The sequence below is a fragment of the Xenopus laevis genome, chromosome 7L (assembly GCF_017654675.1).
Source record: "Xenopus laevis strain J_2021 chromosome 7L, Xenopus_laevis_v10.1, whole genome shotgun sequence".
NCBI classification, from domain to species: domain Eukaryota; kingdom Metazoa; phylum Chordata; class Amphibia; order Anura; family Pipidae; genus Xenopus; species Xenopus laevis.
Window position 1 is genome coordinate 22,619,531 of NC_054383.1, and position 20,853 is coordinate 22,640,383.

Below are 20,853 nucleotides of genomic sequence, written 5' to 3' on the forward strand. Positions count from 1 at the left end.
TGGAGCTGCAGATATGTATGCAGAACACAAGGGTTCATTGGCGACTGCAGCATGCACAATGAAATTTCTGAGAATAATTAGTAAGAACCACATTAGTTACAAATCCACTATTTTGGATTTCGGCCGAACCCCCAAATCCTTCGCTAAATATTCGGCCAAATACTGAACCGAATCCTAATTTGCATATGCAAATTAGGGGTGGGAAGAGGAAAACATTTTTACTTCCTTGTTTTGTGACCAAAAGTCATGCGATTTCCCTCTTCACCCCTAATTTGCATATGCAAATTCGGATTCGGTTTGGCTGGGCAAAAGGATTCCTGCTGAAAAAGGCAGAATCCTGGCCAAATCCCGAACCGAATCCTGGATTCGGTGCATCCCTAGTAATTAGAAATGTAACATTTTTCCCACAATCGTAGCATAATTACAGCTGTAATGATGCAGCAAATGAAATTGCACTAAATAGTGTTGAGATATCATCATTTTTAGAGTCAGGCCATTGAGGGAACCCTAGAGCTTTAACCCATTTAAATTAAAGGAACACTATACCCTCAAAATGAATACTTCAACAGATAGATAGTTTATATCATATTAAGTGGCATATAAAAGAATCTTACCAAACTGGTCTATATATTTAATTAAAGGGTCATTTTACATCTCTTGCCTTCAACTACCATTTTGTGATGGTCTGTGTGCTGCCTCAGAGATCACCTGACCAGAAATACTACAACTCTAACTGTAACAGGAAGAAGTGTGGGAGTTAAACACAGAACCTTGTCTGTTAATAGGCTCATGTAACCTAGCATGTATGGTTTGTTTGTGTGCACTGTGAATCCTACGATCCCAAGGGAGGCCCTTATTTTTTAAAATGACGTTTTTTTTATTCAGGATTACCCAATGGCACATACTACTTAAAAAGTATATTATTATGAAAATGGTTTATTTACAAGAAGCAGGGTTTTACGCATGAGCTGTTTTATGCAATATCTTATAGAAATCTGCATTGTTCGGTGAGTATGGTTTTCCTTTAAAGGGCATGTAAAGGCAAAGCAGGGAAACAATCATACTTATGACCAGCATGGGGAGCCCCCGCCTTACTTCCCAGCCATGCAGAATTCAAGCAGCTTTGTTAATGATGATCCCTAAGCAGCCCAGACCACACTGAGCATGTGCACAGTCTTAGTCTTGCAAAGATGTTTAACAAAGTTACAAGTTGGTGACCCCCTGTAGCCAATTTTGAAAGCATAAATTATTTGTTTGATTAGGCTTGTAGTGCAGTAAGTTCATGTTTATATTTAGTATACAAAATACAGCATTTCTAGCCTTATTCTATTTTATACTTTACATGCCCTTTAAAGGAATTATAATTATTTTTTTTCCTTTTACCCAAAGGGTTTTTATATTAAAAAAAAATGATTGTGTTAATATGTGAAAGAAACCCGATTGCAACGAAAACCACATGGTTCTATTCATTTTTATAAATTAGACTTTAAAAAATGGTAAAATAGAGGGGGTTTTTATCGCTGCAATTTTCCCAGTTAATACTGTGGACTTTATCATATGCTGGTGAAAATATGAATCAAACTATGTGCGTGTGTATAGTAAATAAAGTGTGAAATTGTACGTGTATATGTGTAACGTTATTTTTTTTTATAGGTGCTTCAGTAGATGCTGGAGAATGTATTGTACTACTGGCAGACAAATTCTTAATGGAGTTTCCATTAGAAGCACTCGGAGTATTCAAGGACGATGGAATAAGTTCCATTTCAAGAGACTTTTCACTTCAGTTACTGTTCAATAGGCTTCACAGGGAACAAACTGGTACTACTTGCCTCAGCTCTCTTGTACTCAATACTATTTTTATTATTATTCCCAAAGAATATCGTACATGCACCAAATTCACAAAAAAAAAACCAGAACAGAAATCTAACAAGGACCCATTCAAGCCCATTAAGCGAGAAGGGATGTGTAAATTATTGGGGGTGACAAATGTTAAGCACCCCCCATTGATTGTAATTACTTACCTTTTAGAACCGGCCAGTGCTCCTTTTAGCTGCAAACTGCACTGACCGGGGATTCTTTTTAGTGAGCACCGTGGAGTGATCCTGTTCCTGCTTCTTCCTTCATTGTGCGGGTGCACATGTACAGTAGAGTGGAAGGACAAACTTTAACAAAACAGATTGCTTTTTCACACTACTGTGCATGTGTCCTCCCCAGGCATTGAAGAGAGAAGAAGAAGCAGAAGAAGAAATAACTTTGTGGTGCTTGCCAAAAACAACCTTGGGCAGTGGCGTAACTAGATATTACTGGGCCCCACAATTGTTTTTCAGGCCCCCAAAATGTTTAGAGGTTAACTTGTTTTACCAATATTTATTGAAACTGTATATGACTTAGGGCGTCATGGGGCCCCTATACTTCCTGGGCCCCCCTGCAGCTGCAGGGTCTGCTTCCTCTATAGTTACGCCCCTGACCTTGGGCCAGTACAGTATTCTCCTAAGTGGAGCCCCAGCCGGGGGTATCAGGTACGTGATTACAATCACTGGGGGTACCTAAGATTTGCCCCCCCCAGTGATTTCTATTTTTCCTTCTCCCTTAACAAAACATTCTCAAAAAGCCTGACTCGTTTTATGCAAAGTGCACTATGTCATATGCCTATGAAGATTTTCATTCATCCAGGTCATTATATACAGCACCTCATAGAAATAAATCTAAAGCAACTGAGTTGTATTGCTGAAGAAACAGGGTATATATATATATAGGTGCCTCAACATATTTCAAAATATTCCTTCTAAAGGGCACTTTCTGACTACTGGGGTGGAATCACTTTGTCCCTATGGCTTACTTACTGTATTCTGGCAATTTTTTGTTGCCAAATAATAACAAATAAAATCTGTGGTGTGTCATTAGATTTAACACATTTTAGGACTTGATCAGACTAGATAATAATTATATCATGATATGAACAGATATGATATGCTTAGTTTCACAACACACCCTATAACCTGTTTTAGGGGATTTTGTATTTTATATATATATATATATATATATATATATATATATATATATATATATATATATATATATATATATATATATATATATATATATATATATATGCTGCCATCAGACCAAGCATGTCAAGCACAGAGAGTAACACAATATATAACACACACACGTGTGTGTGTGTGTGTGTTATATATTGTGTTAGTTGTGTTTTATATGGTTTTAATTAAAACTCAAGTAAGGAGAAGTATCTTTTTAATCCTAGTTGATTCTGTCTTAGAATATTAGAATATTTGTTGTCCTCACTCTGATTTACCCCCTTCAGTTTTTATGCTTGACATGCTTGGTCTGATGGCATCCCTTCATCAAATCTCTAATGCTGATAACCAAAATCAATGCAAAAGTGTCTTTATCCCCCTGCTGAAAAACGAATTTAAAATAGCACAGAGGTGCACAATGTCATGAGAAAAACTCTCTTTGACATGGGAAAGCTTTAAAGCTTCATTGTAGACTTCTCTCCAGTGAACACCACTCTGATCAGATTGAGAAGGATCTAGCCAGAAGACCTCTGCAGCTTTTCATTTTTTTGTATCCATCCCAGATGCAAATCCCCCTTACAGTGACTTTAAGGTCATGAGAATTGGGGATATTTAAACTAAGACTTAAATAGCACCTCCAACACTCCTCAGTCAACAGTCCTCTCCTGACAGATCAATTGTGCACTCCTGGGACTGAGAAGTAGAAAATTACCGGCACAACAGGCTATTTCTAGCAGGGAAACCCTTGCTTGTTTATTTGCATCCGCAAATAAACGAGCAAAAAAGTTTCCCTGCTAGAAATATCCTGTTGTGCTGGTGATTTTCTACTTCTCTGTTTGTCGTGGAGGCTGCCAGTACCTCCTTCATCGAGCACCAGGTTTCACAAGATTCGGACGGCCAGGGTGTGAGAGGTGACCCCCCTTTCCTTCGCACTCCTGGGACTGCCCATTTAAATATATTGTCCCCACACACACAGCAATGGTTAGACGCTAACCTCCAAATACACAGTAATACGATGCCAGACTGTATCAACATGAAGCAAAATGTGATTTAATACAAAAATACCCACTGTAAATATGATTTGTATTCTTATTCATTCTGACTAAAATAATTGTCCATATGTTCTCCTACACAGAATAGTGTTATACAGGTTTGGGACCTATAATACAGAATGCTTGGGACCTGGATGTTTTTTTAAGATAATAAACTGTGCCATTTGACTGATATCTTAAATCCCTTTAATGCTGTTTTGTTTCCTTTCCTCCAATGACTGACAGCAGAAGGTGAAACGAAACGCGATGCAAAGAGTTCAAAGGGAACAAGGCAAAAAACGGAACAAAAAAAGAATATTAAAACTGTGAGTAGGCCAAGAAATGATTCCCCATAGGCCGTTTTAATGAGCTGTCGTTACCTTTCTAATTTTACCCTCGTATTGATTATCATGTTGACTTAGCTTGCAATGGTAGAAAATTTGTTTTCATTCATTTTCTCTATACACACAGTTGGTTATTTATCAAAATCCGATTTTTTTCAGAGCAAACTAGAAACCACAATTTGACCTTATTTATCATTGAAAAATCTGGGTTTTTGAGAAAAAAGTTTGAATTTATTTAGTGAAATCACTGCCAAAACTCAGCACAGACCATGATATCTTAAAATTGTACCTTTACCATTGACTTATACAGGACCCCGATAGCTTGTAGATGGAGTATTTTCGGATTCCGACTTTTAGCAGCTTCGGGGTATATTAAATCAACAAAAATCCAAGGTTTTTTTTCCACTAAAAATTCTGATTTTATAGTAAAAAAATTGAATTTTGTTACTTTTTGGCATTCGGACTCTAATAAATAACCCCCACCGTGTAAGAGAAGTGTTAGAAGCAGCATTGACTTCACTCCTCAGTTGTAAATGAGTAAAGATCATTTTTTAAATCAATGTTACTGAATCGCCAAATCTATATATTCCACATTATAGATAGTGATAATAAAAGTCATGTACTCATCACTGAAATGATGCAAAGTTTAATGCACATCGACACTATTCATGTATGTAATTTACTTGCTCCTTAAAGGGGGGGTTGTTCACCTATAAATTAACGTTTAGTATGATATAGAGAGTGATATTCTGAGACAATTTGCAATTGTTTTTTGTTTTTTATTATTTGTGGTTTTTGACATATTTAGCTTTTTATCCAGCAGCTCTCCAGTTTGAATTTCCAGCAAACTGGTTGCTAGGGTCCAAATTACCCTAGCAACCATGCATTGATTTGAATATGAGACTGGAATATGAATAGGAGAGGCCTGGATAGAAAGATGAGTAATAAAAAGTAGCAATAACAATAAATATGTAGCCTTACAGAGCCTTTGGTTTTAGGTGGGGTCAGTGACCTCCATTTGAAAGCTGGAAAGAGTCTTAAGAAGAAGGCAAATCATTTGAAAACTATAAAAAAAAAAGAAAAAATGAAGGCCAATTTAAAAGTTGCTTAGAAATAGCCATTCTATAACATATTAAAAGTTAACTTAAAGGGCATGTAAAGGCAAAAAAATTAAATCCCATTTTTACTTTCTTTAATGAAAAAGAACCCTATCTCCAATATACTTTAATTAAAAAATGTGTACCGTTTTTATAAGAAACCTGACTGTATGCAGTGAAATTCTCCCTTCATTTACTGCTGTGGATAGGAATTGTCAGACGGTCCCTAACTGCTGAGCAGGGAAACAATCATACTTATGAACAGCAGGGGGAGATCCCCCTTCCTTCCCAGACATGCAGAACTCAAGCAGCTTTGTTTATGACGATCCCTAAGCAGCCCAGACCACACTGAGCATGTGCACAGTCTTAGTCTTGCAAAGATGTTTAACAAAGTTACAAGATGGTGACCCCCTGTAGCCAACTTTGAAAGCATTAATTATTTGTTTGATTAGGCTCGTGGTACAGTAAGTTCATGTTTTTATTAAGTATATAAAATACAGCATTTCTAGCTTTTTTCTATTTTAGACTTTACATGCCCTTTAAAGGTGAACCACCCCTTTAACAACTAGGGAAAGCCAATGAGCCCATTTAGTATGTTCTCATAAATCACTTGCCTGGATACAAGGGAACCCTAAAATTACCAGCAACTTTGACCTGGTTCTCTAAGCGACACCATCCCCACTATGGGAAAAGTGTTTCACAACATGCAATGTATGCTACTTAGTAGGCCTCTATAATGACACTTGAATTTGGGAGGGGGCAGTATTGTCTATAACAAACATGGCAATTGTGTCTAAATTTGGCAATTGCAAATAGTGCTGCATATTTAAATTAGCCCTATTGTTCAAAGTTGGGCCAAGATTAAAGAACAAGTCTTGCTACATATAGTGGCTATCTGTGCAGAAAGTATTGGGTTTAGGTAGTGCATGTTTCAATGCTAGAATGCTGCCACATTATGCTGTCTTGTTCCAAAAATGAAGCTTAGTAAATATATACCCAATTAAGACATGCACAAGTACAAGGGCTTAAATTAATTGGTAACGAGAAGATTTGGAGCTGTATGGCAACAGAACACTACATATTAGGGTTTTCACCTTTTGGCCAGTCTAACTCCGGGCAGGGGGCGTGGCCGTGACATAACGGGACAGCTCTGTGATGCACCAGGGCGGAGTTGTTGCATCAGGGGGCGGGGCTATGGCAGCCAATTGCTGATCACAGCATCAGTCATAGGGAATCCTGCCTGGTTTTCCTAATTTAAATACCAGGCAGGCAGTTTTATCCGGGTCAAAACCAGACAGATGGGAACCCTACTACATACACATTTCTGGACCCATTTCCTATGGGGTCTGGATCCTGTGTATGCTTCATTATTTACAGTAAATATATGTAGTATCTAAAATATAATATCTGCCTGTAAACTGTACAGAAAATGCTATTTATGATTTCTTCTTTTTTGCAGGCACCCATCAATCGCATTTTGCCAGCAGGATGCATACCTGTGGACACTCATAATTTTAAATGTATCCTTAAATATTTATACATACATTTATATATATATATATATATATATATTTATATTTACACACATGAATACAGCTATGTTTGTCTAGTACAGGGGTACCCAACTTTATTACCCGTGAGCCACATTCAAATTTAAAAGTTGGGGAGCAACACAAGCATGCAAAAGGTTTCTGGGGGTGCAAATTATGGGCTGCACTGGCTATTGGTAGTCCATATGTGTAAATAATAGGGGTGCATGGAATCCAGGATTCGGCTCGGGATTTTGCCAGGATTCGGTCTTTTTCAGCAGGATTCAGATTCGGCCGAATCCTTCTGCACGGCCGAACCAAATCAAAATTTGCATATGCAAATTAGGAGTGGCGAGGGAAATTGCGTGACTATTTGTCACAAAACAAGGAAGTAAAAAAATGTTTTTCCCTTCCCACCCCTTTGGTTCTGTATTCGGCCGAATCTTTCACAAAAGATTGGGGGTTCGGCCGGATCCAAAATGGAGGATCCGGTGCATCCCTAATATATATATGGACTGTCAGCCTACAGGAGGCTCTGTTTGACAGTACACCTAGTTTTAACTTGCCCCCCAACCAGTAATTCAAAAATAAGCATCTGCTTTGAGGCCACTGGGAGCAACATCCAAGGTGTTGGTGATCAACATGTTTCTCGGGAGCCACCGGCTGTTGATCACTGGTCTACTATATATATCATCATGTAATTCTGACACGATTTCAATCATGAAGCTTCTTAACCGTATATGTCAGATATTGCGGACCCTTACAATGAAGCACAAGAAGCAGGTAACTCATCAAGTCAATCTTATCGCAGGATTACAGTTGCAAATAGGATATAACATCTTCAGTTTATCAGGGTGGGGGTTATGTAATTGGAGATTAGTATTGCCTGTGACATAATGTTAATGGCATCTTTCAGGAACATGGTTCTCTGCTACTTAATAATAATAATAATAATAATAATAGTAATAATAAAGCTAGTGTTTAGCTAGGCATTGTTATTGTTATAATAACTTATCAGAAGTACATTTATTTTAACAATTCACATGAAATAAATGATCTGTTAAACATAGCATGTGCTTGTGTTTGAGGGAATCAGGCAGAATGAAAGGCTTAATCTTTGAGGTCTCAGACATACAATTTTTTTGTTTTATTTCCTTTCTTTCAGAGGCTTTTAGCCCAGGCTCTAAGATGAATGAGATTCTTGCAAAATATGGCCAACAATTTACTCCTCACTGGGAAGGAATAATAGGCAGCTCACATATCCCAAGGTGTGTTCTCGTCTCTGAATTCTGCAATTAAATTTTTATGTCAATAAAATCAGGTCAATATTGGTTATTGTTATCATTCCGCTGTTATTAGTCAAAATTCAATATCTTCTTTTGCATTAGGATGTCATATTTTAGAAGATTAAAACTTTAGAGATCTTCTCTAAAAGGAGACGGAAAGGCAAATTTCCCGGGGCAGACACATGCAAAGTACAACGAAAAGCCTAACTTGAACTAAAAAGTCCAATAGGGTATGGGGGAATCTGCGCTCAGCCCAACAATGGTTATGCAGCGAATGCCTCAATCCTCTTGTATGGATGTACCGTACATCCAAAGGTATCAATCTTAGTAGAAAGTAAAAGGAGAGCACTCAAATTGCAGATTTAACTGCTTATGCTTATTTATTTCAGTCTGTGAGTAGGGATGTAGCGAACTGTTCGCCGGCGAACTTGTTCGCGCGAACTTCGACCGTTCGCGTCCGTCAAATGTTCGCGAACGTCGCGCGACGTTCGCATTTTGAGTTCGCGTTCGTTTCGAATACAAATCGTTCGACCATTCGACCATTCGAATTCCTTCGACCGCTAAAAATCGAACGATTTCCATTCGTTCGAACGATTGTAAGCATTCGATCGAATGAAAAGCATTCGATCGAATGCTTCGACCGTTCGAATCGAACGATTTTAGCGGGTGTTCGAAGTTCGCAAACTGTTCGCGAACGGCGTTCGCGAACACCAAATCGGCAGTTCGCTACATCCCTATCTGTGAGACACATGTGTCTCACAGACTGAAATAAATAAGCATAAGCAGTTAAATCTGCAATTTGAGTGCTCTCCTTTTACTTTCTACTAAGATTGAACTAAAAAGTCGCCTATTTCGTTCAACTTTGCATGCGTTTACCCCGGGAAATTGAAGAAAGAAGAAGACGGAAGTGGATCGCTCCGTGGAGCTCACTGGTATAACCCCCGGGCCAGTGCAGTTTTCTGCTGATAGGAGCACCGTCCTGGGGTTTCAGGTAAGTAACTACAATCACTTGGGGGTGCCTAACATTTGGTACCTCCAAGTGCTGCAAGCCTTTCCTTCTCCTTTAAAGGAGAACTAAACCCCCTTGCAAATAAAAACCCCTACCCTCCATAGTCCCCCCTCCCTGCTCCCCCCGCACAGGTGTTAACAGCAGTAAATGCCCCTAAGCCGGTAATTGCCCCTCGATGCAGAGTCAGCGCAGCGGAGCTCACGGGCGCCATCTTCCGGCTCTTTGGTAATCTTCGGTTCTTCTTCTGGCTCTTTCTGGCTCTTCTGTAAATCAAGAGCATGAACTGTGAATCAACATGAAAATGGGGTGCTAATGGGGGGCATCTGTTGAAGCACAAATCATCACTTCTAAAAGGCTGTGGTGGCCTTGGGCTGGTGCAAAAGCCCAAAATATAATGGGTATATTTAGCTTTAGAACTCCTTTAAGATGATATAAATGTTAGAATTATAGATACTGAGTTTTTACAAAAATCCTAAAGTAAAGATTCTTTTTATTGCAGTCATGCTGAATGGGAAAAATTAACAACCAGCTGCAGTGCATTTCTTTTTTATGGGATGGAACGGTTCCTGGCTCATATTCTACTTGATAAATTTATGGCTTTACATTTGAAAGGTAAGTCCTACTATGGTGGGGAAAACATCAGACACAGATGCCTTATACCAGTGGTCCCCAACCAGTAGCTTGTGAGCAACATGTTGCTCTCCAACCCCTTGGATGTTGCTCCCAGTGGCCTCAAGCAGGAGCTTGTTTTTTAATTCCAGGCTTGGAGGCAAGTTTTGGTTTTTTAAAAAAACCTCAATGTACGCTGACAATCCACATAGGGGCTACCAAATGGGCAATAACAGTACTTATTTGGCACCCCAAGAACATTTTTCATGCTTGTGTTGCTCCCCAAATCCTTTTTCTTCTGAATGTTGCTCCTGGGTTCAAAAGGTTGGTGATCCCTGCCTTATACAATTATGCGTTGTACTAGCAAAGCAAACGTACACTGGTGGTGATTATGTAACTAAAGTTTGCTTTACATAGATTAATCAGAATGTTTTGTTTTTACAACTGTGTGAATGATTTAATCGGTGGAAAAAAACCTTTTATTATATTTAAAGGAGAGCTAAGCCCTAAAATGCTGGTACAGCTACTGCTACTAGTAGCAGCTACTTGTTGTGGATACAAAATGCCCTGCCGTAGACAAAACTGAGAATTGTCTCTGCTAAAACATATGTAGGGGCAGATGTATTAAGGTACGAGTTGTTTTTTCCACGAAAGTTTTTTTTGGGTTAAAAAAAACTAAAATTTTCCTAGATTTATTATACCCCGAGCCTGGAAATAGCTTGGAAACAGAAAATACACAATCCTGTAAAAAGGTCATGTAGGAGTCAGTGGCATCGGTCCCCTGAACCATTTGAAGATAATAGCCTGCATGATAAAGTTTTTTCGGTGGGTTTCGATTGAAAACTTGAATAATTTGAGCGTTTCAAGGTTTTTTTCCAGTGGAAAACTCAATTAATTCGTGTTTTGGGACTCGAACTCTCCGAATTGTATTTTTCTTATTTAAGGTTTTTCTTAACTATTCAAGTTGCAAGTTCATTTGAGGTATAAAAAAACTCTAAAGGTGGCCATACACGGGCAGATTAAAGCTGCCAATATTGGTCCTTTAGACTGATTCTGGAGTTTATCTGCCAGTGTATGGGGGCTTCCAACAGCTATCCCCAATCGATAGCAAGCCAGAAGTTGGCCAGATATCTATCAGGGAGGTTTGATTTTTCTGGCGATCGAGGACCGATTCGGCTAGTTGATGCTGTTCTACAATCTGTTGGCACCCATTCTCTTCATTGTAATCCGATCGTATGGCCCCAGGGCAGAATGTTCGGATTAACGCAATATCGATACCTGCCGTCGGCGATGATCCGCTTGCCTAAGGAGTGGAATTTATCGTGTATGGCCACCTTAACACTCGACCTTTTATAAATAACCCTTGTAGTGTTTTAGCAAAGCCAATTATCACTATTGTCTATTTTGTAGCCATGACAAGTAGCTGCTACTAGTAACTCTGTGTGTCTTCACCCTTCAGGGTCAGAGCACACGCTGCAATTCGGAGAGATTATTCGCCACTCCTGAGGCAACTTCGGGCGACTTCAGAAAACAAATCGCCCCGAGTGCCATCCCGCCGGCAATTTACATTCTAGCTGGTGGGAGGCAGTTCGGGGCGATTAGTTGCCGCAAAGAAGAGGAGATTTGTCGCTGGGCAACTAATCATCCCAAATCTGAGCGTGTGCCCTGACTCTTAAGGCATCAGTATTTGGTTGATCTTATCATGGAGTATGTGGACAGAATTTACATATTCTCCCTCTGGCTCTCCAATTGTATGTACAATTCAGTGTACTCAATGGCCTGTGCAACATCTTGGAATATGATGTGAAATCACAGTGTAATAACAATGTGGAAATTTACAACTACCTTGCTGTCCATCAAGCATCTCTGTTATTGTTTGCAGAGTGTCAGCTGATGATTCTTCTAGATTTGGTCCGGACAAGTCACAGTTTTGCAAGACAATCCAAGGTTGATGTACAGAAACGGTAAGATGTCTAGATCATTAGAGAGCCAAGGAAATATCAAGGCTTTTTAGATGGGTGCTGTCACAAGGGGTACTTCCTACCAATATCCATATTAAATGAAATATTAAATGGAATAGCAAATCATTACATAAACTTTTTTTCCCAATGCATTTTAACACTCCAAAATCATTACAGAAAATAATTTTTATTGAATGACACGTAGGGCGTTATTTATCAAATTACGGATTTATCTCAATATTTATTGTTACAAACTCCGATCAAATCCGCTCGAGTTTTTTAAGTTTATTTATTATTACATTTTCAACACATTAGTAATTCTCAATGCATTTTAAGACTTAAAAAGAATGTTTTTGTTAAATTCAAAACATATTTTAAACACAGTTTTCTTTGACCACGGTCAAAATAAGTTGAGAACTATGTGTCATTTAAACATCTGTCAATAAAAATATTTTGCATGTAATGATTTTGGAATGCTGTGTTCCTATCCTATTTTCAAATGTTTAGCACCAGGCTACTTGCCAGTAAGTTCACTGCAGAAATGGTCAGTGAGAATTTTATTAAATCCAGACTTGCCTGTAAGATCACTGCAAAAGTGGCCAATGAACACTCCATTAACCCCGAACTTGCCAGTAAGATCACTGCATAAATGGGTAGATTGAAAGCATCACCTCACCCAAGTAGAATTCCATAAATGCTGTTTGTCTCTCTCTCTGCCTTGTTCATTGACTGCCTGGCTGAACACAGTGAAAAACACGTCCATGTTTACTTTATTACAGCCAATCCGTGAGCTGCAAGAAGGTCCCTACAGACCCCAGCTTACTTACACCACTGCTCAGGGTCAGAATGGGGGCCCACCAGGACTTCTGTCTAGGGCCCCCCTCTGAACTTCCCTGGTGTACCGCCGAATGTGTGTGCACACTGCCCCGCCGGCGCCACTGAGCGTGTGCTCACTTAGTTTTTCGTGCGGTCGCGGCAGGCAGCCTGAAGATCACGGATCTGGGTCAGCAGGGCCCACCGGTTATTTCCAGTTGCCCCGCTGGCCCAGTCTGACCCTGCCACTGCTTCAGTTAACCGACAGCCCAAAAGTTAACAATATAACACTCAGAAACCCCATTAGTTGAAACTGCTGTGAGCTTACATTGCTTGCCACTTTGTATATTACTGTTTAAATTCTTGCCATTGTATTTTCATTTAGACCCTTTACCTTCCAACATACTATATGTACCTACATTATATACCAGATGATCCCCCCCCCACACACACATCTCTTGTAAAATGCAAATACGTTTAATAAATGAACAATTATTTTTTGTTTACACCATGTTGTATACAATGTTGAAACAAAACTGTATAATGAACTTATTGGGTATGTCTGAATCTAAATGACTGGCAAGTGTTAACCGATCTGAATATAAATTTAGACCCAAACATCAAGTATGGATAAACCGACTTTGTTTTGCTTGATATAATGTTTCTCTGCAATTTTTGAATTCCCAGTGCAACCTCCCTGACTTTGGAAAGGCCTGTAGAAACAGCGCTTCTTCTAAGTGCTACAGGAATACGCTCCTTAATGCTGAACCAGTGGCATACAACTCTGGAAAAGAATGCTAAAAGACTCGACTGTTTAGCTGAAAGTAAGTCAATGCAGAAGTCAATATAGGATCATTTCTATTGGCTGCACTATCATCACGTTTTCCTATAGAGGACTAGTAACACTTTCCACATTTAGCAGGAAAGCGTCACCGTGCCTTTAATAAAATCCTGTGCCAATCTAATTCACCGTATATCCATATACAATTTCTTCGGCACACCACTTACTTTATTCAGGTGCATTCAACTCCTCAGGCTACTTCCAAACCAGTCATCATATTCAATTTCCCAAAGGGAGGAAGCACAACAATACCTTCGGCAATGCCTTTAAATCATTAACTCAGCAGAATGTGGCACAAGTTTTCGGGAATCAACCCCTTCCTAAGGTGCACCTGTTCTTTGCACCCATTTTGCACCTCTACAATTAGTAAATGAGTAATCTAGTACCGCACACTCTAAAATTCTGCCTCATGTTATCAGATTCTCCTTATCCTTCCAAACTTACAAAAGTTCCCTAAAGAATATTCATTGCATCTTAACTAATCAGACATCAACTTATCATATAATCACCAATTGTTTTCATCTTCCTTATGGACTCTAAAGCTGGCCATACACAGGCCGATAAAAGCTGCCTGCAGACCAAGTCGGCAGCTTATTGGCCTGTGTATGGGGCCCTCCGACGGGCTTTCCCAATGGATATCTGGCCAAAAGTCAGCCAGATGTCAATCTGGCAGGGTTAAAAATCCCATCGGATCATGGCCACATCTGTGCGTCGATTCGGTCCCACAATCCAGCCGCCTGTTAACCTTCGTTACTATCCTATCATTGGGCCCTAGGGCCCACGATTGGATCAGCCTGATATCGCCCACCTCAAGGTGGTTATATCGGGGAGAGATCTGCTCATTTGGCGACATTGCCAAACAAGCGGATCTCTCAGTGTATGGCCACCTTAACCCTGGAGATTGTAAACTCTTGCAAGTAGGGAACTCTGATACTGTTTTTTACTCTGAACCCCTTATTTCAGAGTAAAAACATTGTTGTGAGACCCCTGTTTGTTATAAATTAATGCAAAGCACTGTGTAACCTGCTGGTGTTATAGAAGTAAATGATGATTTCAACCTATAGATTTGTTAGCCAATGGGAAGACGACCGGACAGTCAGTACATAGCCAAAGAAGGCTTGGATTGGAAGGAATTCCTCTGAATGGTAAGATTTATTATTATTTTTTTTATATATTTGTCATCCATTTAACTTTGTTAATTAGAAAAGGGGTGAAATCATGTATTGAAGCAACAAGAATAAATAATTATACAATGCATATATACTAACCCACGGCATGTAATCAGCACTAACATTACATTGTACAGCTCAAAAAATGCTGATTTACAAATCCCTTAATAAATCCTATATTCAGTGCACAGAAACGATGTAAGTACATCCAGATGCCAATTGATTCAGCACACGCAACCCAGAGGCAATGTAGCATACCCTTCAGTGCACTTTAGCTGTGTGAAGAAATAGTGTGTGAACAGGACTATGATGCTTGAGTTATGCCACTGACCCACACGTACCTGAACAACTTCCTGCAACTGGATCAACTGGCAGTTAGGCAGGTTAAAAAAAGTATTTTTTCAACCTAACTTACTATGTAACTCCCGTACCTTGGATGTTCCTCTTGGCAAAATGGAATCCAGTCACATGGATTTCTTTGCAGCAATAACTTGTTTATAAAAAAGTATAATGGGCCAATAAATAATATGAGCTGTCCCTCTCTCAAGGCAAAGTGTACAAAGACTGACAAATCTCTCCCAGAGATGAAGCAAGCAATAGGTATTAATTGTCACTCTCTAGAGGCAATTCCAGGACAATGTGCATAGGGATCCTCAGCCTGGGGTCTTGTACCTTGGCACTCTACCTGGTCCTCAACTCACACACTGATGTCCCTGCACTCGTGGTTAACACACCACAGAGTCCTAACCCCACTCTTCATTGGAGCAGAAGCTGCTCACTATCTTCCCTGAGTTTTCCTCTTGCTCCTGGAGCAACTATAACAAAACTTACTAGCACTACATAACTCTATCTAACTTTTACCAAAACTGCAGCCCGGGACCTGTAAGTAATACCTCCCAGAGAGGTGAGGTCCTAAGAAGAACCCTAGCACATGGGGCTATACCCCTTTACATAGATCTGGCTGTTTGGCAAAGTCTTTCACCAAGATGGCCACTTTGAGGTAGGAAATATTGAGCTGATCCAATCATTTGTCCCTCGGGCCAATGATCGGATCATAATAGGTTCAATGCCAACAGTTAGATAGAGGACAGCATCAATTATCAGATGTAGATCTCGATCTGACGGGAAATAAAACCTCCCCAATCATCATCTGGCTGATATTCAGATAGAAATAAGTCAGGGGGCCCATCAAATCGGTCTAAGGGGCCCAAATAGGCAGCTTAAATCTGCCTGTGTATGGCCACCGTAATACATCCATTTGCTGAGTTGCACTTTGTCTAGACAATGTATTAGAGCTTACTCTTTCAAAATAACTAGCTCCGGCAGAAATCCTATCTCTCTACATGCAGGATTTGTGCCAATAAAAGATATATTAGACCTAACTGTCAATCAAACTCCATTTCTTCATGAAGCTAGAATGAAGAGAGACGCTGAGAGGAAAATAATAAAGAGTAACTTGATTATTTCAGAAATGGCACCGAATTTTGGGTAACCTTTAAGCTAACTTTTAGTATGTTATAGAATGGGCAAAAGCAACTTTTCAGTTGATCTTCATTATTTGTTTTTTTTATAGTTTTTGAATTATTTATTTGGTTTCTTCTTCTGAATCTTCCCAGCTTTCAAATAGGGGTCGCTGAGAATGTATTCTTATTGTTACTTTTTATTACACATCTTTCTATTCAGGCCTTTCCTATTCACGTCAGAAATGTGCTAAATCCTTTTTGGATTTTATTGAGACCTCCACACAAAAAACTCAATAAAACACAAAAAGGATTTAGCACATTTGCTGTTGTGAGTGCCATCTGATATTGACCTCTGAAACTTTTAGCAGCAGAGTTTTCAGATTGAGAGCCAAATTACATTTTACACAGAATTTTGGACTTTTAGAGGCACATTTATAAAGGTTTGATTGGGGGGTTAATTAATAAAAAAATCGAATATCTAAAACTCACTCAAATTTACCGACTCAAAAACACGAATCAAATTCGACTAAACTCGATTCTAAAAATGTTCGATGTTATGAAGGCTAGTAACATGTCCAAATTGGTCCCTGGACCTCTCCCATTGACTTATACATGAACTCGTAGGTTTTAGGCAACGAATAGTCGAAATCCTAATTTTTAAAGTGCCAGAGTTTCATAAATCTCGAAATTCGAATTTGAATTAAAATTCGAATCGAGTTTGGATAATTCACAATTCGAAATTGAGAGTCTTGACCATAAAAAAAAAAGAAAATTTGAATCTTCAATTCGACCCTTAATAAATCTGCCCTAGGGAGTCACAAGGTTACCTCTGCCATTCATATTCCAGTCTCTCATTCAAAGCAATGCATGGTTGCTAGGGTTATTTACGGAAATTGCAAACTGGTGACCTGCTGAATAAAAAGCTAAATAACTTAAATAAACACAAATTCAGAATATCTCTCTCTCTACATCATACTAAATGAACATTTAAAGGAGAACTAAAGCCTAAGAATGAATATTGCTAAATATGCCATATTTGACATACAGAACTTATTGCACCAGCCTAAAGTTTCAGCTTGTCAATAGCAGCAATGATCCAGGACTTCAAACTCGTCACAGGGGGGTCACCATCTTGGAAAGTGTCTGTGACACTCACATGCTCAGTGGGCTCTGAGCAGCTGTTGAGAAGCTAAACTTAGGGGTCGTCACTAATTATCAAGCAGAAAATGAAGTCTGCCTGTAATATACAGGGCTGATTATTAACTGTGCTGCCATATAGTAATTATCTGTATTAATTACTAATCAGCCTTATATGGTGACATTTCTATTCTATGTGTACTGTATATTGTGAGTGGGTCCCTAAGCTCAGTAAGTGACAGCAGCACAGAGCATGTGCAGTGAATCAGCAGAAAAGAAGATGGGGAGCTACTGGGGCATCTTTGGAGACACAGATCTTTACTGCTAAAGGGTCGTGATTGCCTTGGGCTGGTACAGAAGCCCAAAATATATCGTACAGCATTTCTAGCTACTTCTTTAGTTAGGCTTTAGTTCTCCTTTAAATGAACTACATCATACTAAAAGTTGATTTAAATGTGAACAATCCCTTTAAATGTTAATTTTCCTGATAGTTCCCCTTAAAGAATGTGTTTTAGTTCTGTATAAATTTGCCGTTCCCTTAAATGTCTGAACAATGCAATATGCCTAGGGCCTTTATTGGGTAGCAACTGGCATATAAATACCATAGAGTGAATACTTATAGTATTATAATGTACAAGTGGCCCTGTAACCCCCTGCGTTCTGTCTCTAGTCATTTATCAATTGGTTTTGGTGTTTTATCAGAGATTATGTAATTGGGGTTGGTACATTTTCTGTTACTTAGCATGCATGCTAGAGGTGAGGGCCACTGGACTAACACACCTTCAGAAAGATAACGGATTATGGATCTATATGTGCATACCCATATCTTCCGCATACAAATGTGTCTGAGATACTTGCCAATCTGAAATACACAATAGCTGCTATAAATATAAAACTACAAAGGAAGCGCTTTCATAAAATGCACATTGTTTATTGATCCTCTAACATACGACTGTATTGTTTAATATAATACAAAAAAAATCTAATTATTTCAAAGAAAGACAATTACACAGATATAATCAATAGAAAACAACAAACATCCACTTAAGAATTAAAATAATTAACCGGATCAATTTTTAGAAAGAGGTACATTATATTAATTCAGCCTTCCCACTTTATTCTGCCTTTGGTTTAAGGGAATTTGGTATCGAATATAAATGGGACCGCTAAAGATTTAGAACCTGTTTGCTGTTGCTACGTGCTTCACTCAATAGTCCATCAGCCTCCCCATAGTTGGTGCAGTGCTAGAAATCACAGAAAACTGTGATTCTGCCTCTTATCGGAAAGTTTTTTTTTTTAACTTTAGTCTGAGATAGCTATAGATATATAAAGGTATAGCATCCATAGGATCAAAAATCCTTTATCCAGAAATCTCCGAATTACGGGATGGCCATGTTCTATAGACTCCATATTTATGCAAATAATTCACATTTTTAAAAATGTAATAATAAAACAGTAGCTTGCACTTAGATATAACTAAGATATAATGTATCCTTATTGGAATCAAAATCAGCCAATTGTGTTTATTTAATGTTTATATGATTTTTTAGTAGACCTAAATAGTATGTAAAGGCAAAAAAAAAATAATCCCATTTATACTTTCTTTAATGAAAAAGAAACCTATCCCTGATATACTTTAATTTAAAAAAAAAGTCTCTGCACTATAATGGGGACAGGTCTGTGACGTGGAGGGGGCTGGTCCATGATGCGGCAGGGGCAGGTCATGATGTCAATGGGTGGAGCTATGATATGTTGATTGCCCAATAGCCACATCAATCATAGGAAATCCTGCCCGGTTTTCCTAATTTTAATAACGGGCAGCTAATTTTGACCCAGAAAGTCCTTCAAAAAACAGGCCTGCCTGGGTCAAAACCGGACAGGTGGCAACCCTAGAAATGATTAAAGATTTAACAAATTAGTTAGATGACTAAACATCCAGACAAATCCTTATGACATAGAGTTAAAGAGTAGAGTAGGACTACAGCAATAAAGATTCTTTACTAGGAGACACATGCAAATCTGAAAATACTGTGAAAATTCTTTTAGGCTTAGGCCAGTCCATTTTTTTCCTAAAAGGAGAAAGTGGGTGCCTTTTCTTGCCCTTAAAAGGGTACACCCTCTTATGTTTGTTCATTTTGTTTTTGGTACTTTCCAGATGAAAGAGACAAAATTATGCCTGAGGACAAAGAAGAGATTCTCACGAGAGAACATGTTCCAGTGCCTCCTACTCGGGATCCATCTGTTTTCAGTTATGTCCTGTATGGTCTACCCAATATGGTTGTTATGTGACTCCTGTTCCTCGTAATTGATAATACAATCAGTACATTTATTTGAGTGCACAATTAATTGGGTAATTTTAAACAAATTGACAATGTTAGTTAACCACAAACTCACTTCCCCTGGCACTTTCCACAAACTGTCCATGGATGCAGGTTCATAGAAAAACAGCAGCAATTCCTTAGGTTGGGAATCCATGGTAGTTCCTACTCAGGTCTAAGCTGATATCAAATCCGAGACTAAATTCCTGAAGTTTCCCCTGAGCCTTATTACAGTTTTACAATTTTGTGAAAATTAGTGAAAAAATGTTTGTCAAGTAATGTGCCTACTTGTGTTTCAATCCCATCTACTAAACATGTTGCCTTAATTGAATTATATAAAATATCTGCTTTGGTTAATCGTGACATTGTAGGGAAATATGAACACTTGCACGTCATCATCATTATTATTTTATTATCATTCTGTTATAAAAACTTCAATTAAATTCAAAACGTAAATTAACCAATTTATCTTTAAAGCTGCCAGAACCTCCTTGGGAGTTTTTCAGCAAGAATCAATAGCTTGAATATTCCGGTTTTGTTATTGTTTCTGCTTGTTTGACAATAAACAATTTGCAAGTAGCCCTACAGATAATTGCCTGACTCATCACCTTGATTCTGGAGAACTTTTTATCTTCATACAGGTAAACTATTAAGCAGGACAGTGCTCACAGCCATATGAATGCTTAGATCACATACATTTTTGACCCAGTGTAATATTGAGGTCTTTGACAGGTGGAAAAGTCTGGGTTTGGCACATGCCAGGTGAACACTACCTTCCTTAATGTCAATGATAACATTTGGTGGAGGAGGGATATTGTTCCTAAAGGGCATGTAAAGGCAACAAATAAAATACTTATACTAAAATACTTTTGAACAGCAGAGGGAGCCCCTGCCTTACTTCCCAGCCATGCAGAACTCAAGCAGCTTTGTTTGTTTCCCTGTAGAGCAGTCGGCAACTGTGTAGAGGTTTGTATTTGATTTATTTTTGCCTTTATATCCCCTTTACTGTTTCCAACTCCAGCTGCAGGGACAAAGATCATGGAGCCAGATATAAACAGATAAACTGGGATTCTATTTGGAGGATTATTTTGCTGCAGCCACTGGTTCTGCAGAGTTGGAGAAAGTTTGTATTAAACAATACAAAAACTATAAAATCCACATAAGATTACATGACAACACAGGACCAAGTACAGTCTGTATATTCTGAT

At 38.7% G+C, this 20,853-nt stretch overlaps 1 protein-coding gene across 3 annotated transcripts in view; it reads left to right on the forward strand.

Moving 5' to 3' along the window:
• The window catches only part of cfap46.L (cilia and flagella associated protein 46 L homeolog), a 134,416-nt gene extending 114,182 nt beyond the window's left edge, over positions 1-20,234 (forward strand). For 2 of the 3 annotated variants that reach the window (XM_018225209.2, XM_018225210.2), the window contains 10 exons: positions 1,654-1,818; positions 4,316-4,395; positions 6,970-7,030; positions 7,787-7,822; positions 8,205-8,307; positions 9,834-9,946; positions 11,826-11,907; positions 13,405-13,541; positions 14,623-14,703; positions 19,483-20,234. In XM_018225209.2, the coding sequence (XP_018080698.1) occupies positions 1,654-1,818; positions 4,316-4,395; positions 6,970-7,030; positions 7,787-7,822; positions 8,205-8,307; positions 9,834-9,946; positions 11,826-11,907; positions 13,405-13,541; positions 14,623-14,703; positions 19,483-19,616 (992 nt within the window). In that variant the 3' untranslated portion in view covers positions 19,617-20,234. The remainder of the gene's footprint in view (positions 1-1,653; positions 1,819-4,315; positions 4,396-6,969; positions 7,031-7,786; positions 7,823-8,204; positions 8,308-9,833; positions 9,947-11,825; positions 11,908-13,404; positions 13,542-14,622; positions 14,704-19,482) is intronic. The other variant, XM_041568660.1, reaches the window with a different exon arrangement.
• Positions 20,235-20,853: the final 619 nt, after the last annotated feature.